The sequence below is a fragment of the Apium graveolens genome, chromosome 5 (genome assembly GCF_009905375.1).
Source record: "Apium graveolens cultivar Ventura chromosome 5, ASM990537v1, whole genome shotgun sequence".
NCBI lineage: Eukaryota > Viridiplantae > Streptophyta > Magnoliopsida > Apiales > Apiaceae > Apium > Apium graveolens.
This window is the reverse complement of record NC_133651.1, coordinates 80,970,436-80,972,493: the sequence shown is the minus strand read 5'-3', so window position 1 is coordinate 80,972,493 and position 2,058 is coordinate 80,970,436. Positions and strand designations below refer to the sequence as shown.

General features: G+C 36.0%; 1 protein-coding gene across 1 annotated transcript; it reads left to right on the top strand.

The window, feature by feature from the left end:
- The first annotated feature begins 296 nt into the window (after nucleotides 1-296).
- Nucleotides 297-1,532, top strand: LOC141660220 (uncharacterized). Its single transcript, XM_074467184.1, has 2 exons — nucleotides 297-1,329; nucleotides 1,435-1,532. The coding sequence occupies exons 1-2, from the start codon at nucleotides 297-299 to the stop codon at nucleotides 1,530-1,532; spliced, it is 1,131 nt and encodes a 376-aa protein (XP_074323285.1).
- The last annotated feature ends 526 nt before the right edge of the window (nucleotides 1,533-2,058 follow it).

Sequence of the window (2,058 nt, the reverse complement as noted above, 5' to 3'; positions counted from 1 at the left end):
TCTATGTTCAATGTATTGGTGTAGGTACATGTAATCTCTAGATACATGTATTTTGGTCAAGTGATGTATGTTGGAGTCTAAGAGTTATCTAGATCTTTCTATGGAGTCCTATATAAACCCTTGTACCAAGTCATTTGAAATCAAGTAATTTTTCAAGTAATACATTTCTTCTCCTAAATTGTCTTGTGTGAATTTGAGTGAGATCCTTTCTTTCAACAAAGTGGTATCAAGAGCCAAAGGTTCTATTTCTACTTGTCTTCAAAGAAGACTTGTGTGGTGTAAAGAGGAAGGAGATCATGGCAAAGGGAATGTCTCAATGGCAAATGACAAAGTTCACCAAAGATAATTATGAGAATTGGTGCATTCGTATGAAGGCGATCCTTGGAGCAAATGATTTGTGGGAATTTGTGGAGAAAGGATTGGAGGTGCCCGAAAATGAAGCAAATTTGAATCAAGTTCAAAAAGATCAACTTCAAGCCCAAAGAAAGAAGGATCAAAAGGCGATCATGATCATTCATCAATGTTTGGATGATTCTATGTTACAAAAAGTGGCTTCCGCAACAACGTCAAAGAAAGTTTGGGATACTATCAAATCTTCTTTTAGTGGCGATGCTAAAGTAAAGAGAGTTCGGCTACAAACACTTCATGGCAAGGTTGAGGCTTTGCGAATGAAGGAATCCGAATCAATCTCGGATTATTTTTCAAGGGTCTTGACCGTTGTCAATCAAATGAAAAGCAATGGAGAAGAGGTAAGTGATGTTCGTGTTATTGAAAAAGTTCTTCGTTCACTTGACTCTAAATTTGATTACAAAGTTGTGGCAATTGAGGAGGCTAAAGATATAGATGAAATGACTATTGATGAGCTTATGGGATCATTACAAGCCCATGAAGAAAAAATGTTAAAGAAGGAGCCAATTGAACAAGCCTTACAATCAAAGCAATCTTTTAAAGATAGTAATGGAAGGTATATGAGGAGCCAAAGAGGTCTTGGACAAGGACGTGGAAAAGGATTTCTATATGGACAAGGAAGAGGTCGTGGCCAACAAAGGGAGGAAAGTCAAAAGTATGAAAGATTGTATGAGACAAGAAATTCAAGAGGCCTTGGAAGAGGAAGAGTTACACCAAGGTATGGCAAGTCAAATGTTAAATGCTATAATTGTCAAAAATTTGGTCACTATGCTTTCGAGTGTCACGCTTCAAAAAATCAAGTGGAGGAGAAAGCTAATTTTGTTGAAGATAAAGGCAATGTTGAAGACCCCACTTTGCTTCTAGCACATAAAGGAGAAGTAAATTGTGAAGATAATTTGTGGTATCTTGATAGCGGCGCAAGTTATCATATATGTGGCAATAAAAATTGTGAATAAAAAACTGAGATTATAGACCAATGATTTGACACTTGGATGCACTTTATTATTTATCTTTATTTTTTCCTAGGATGTCCTGCTATTCGAGGGGAAGGAGAAAATGATGCAAGTGTTGATGACCCTGCTAGTAGCTTTCAATACCCTTCAGAAGATGCAAGTGGAAAGTAGAAGGTTGCAGATTACATGCTAAGATGGCATGCCACATATGGACGGGGTGGAAATGTTAGGGCTCCAATTTCTGATAAAGAGGTTTCTCACAACTACATTCCAAATTATCTCTTTTGGTATCACTGGATAAGGAAAAGAATTCTAAATTGTTGAAACCGCCAGTAAGGTATGATGGGGATTGTAGACCTAGGGATTTACACTCAAGTATGGCAAACTAACGCCGATGATATTTGGCAGGGAAGAAGCTAAATGAAGATTACTACTATTAGTTTTGTTTATTAGTTAATTTGGTGTAGTAATTTATCATTTTGTATTGATGTACATTCTGAATTATATGCATGATTATGTTGGAACAACCAATGCTTTTGAATGGTTGTTAATGGTTATGAAATGACATTGGTGTTTGGTTTTGTGGCTTAAAAATGCCTGGTTTAGTTTTTTATAGTCACATCCTACTATTTTTTTAAAAAAAAATTAATGTTGCAATTGTGTTCAAATATGTTGCCATTTACAATTACGTCAGCTA

Coding starts and splice junctions, on each gene's coding strand:
- LOC141660220 (XM_074467184.1), top strand. CDS start 297: ATGGCAAAGGGAATGTCTCAATGGCAAATGACAAAGTTCACCAAAGAT. Junction 1,330..1,434: donor GTATCTTGATAGCGGCGCAA/GTTATCATATAT, acceptor ATTTTTTCCTAG/GATGTCCTGCTATTCGAGGG.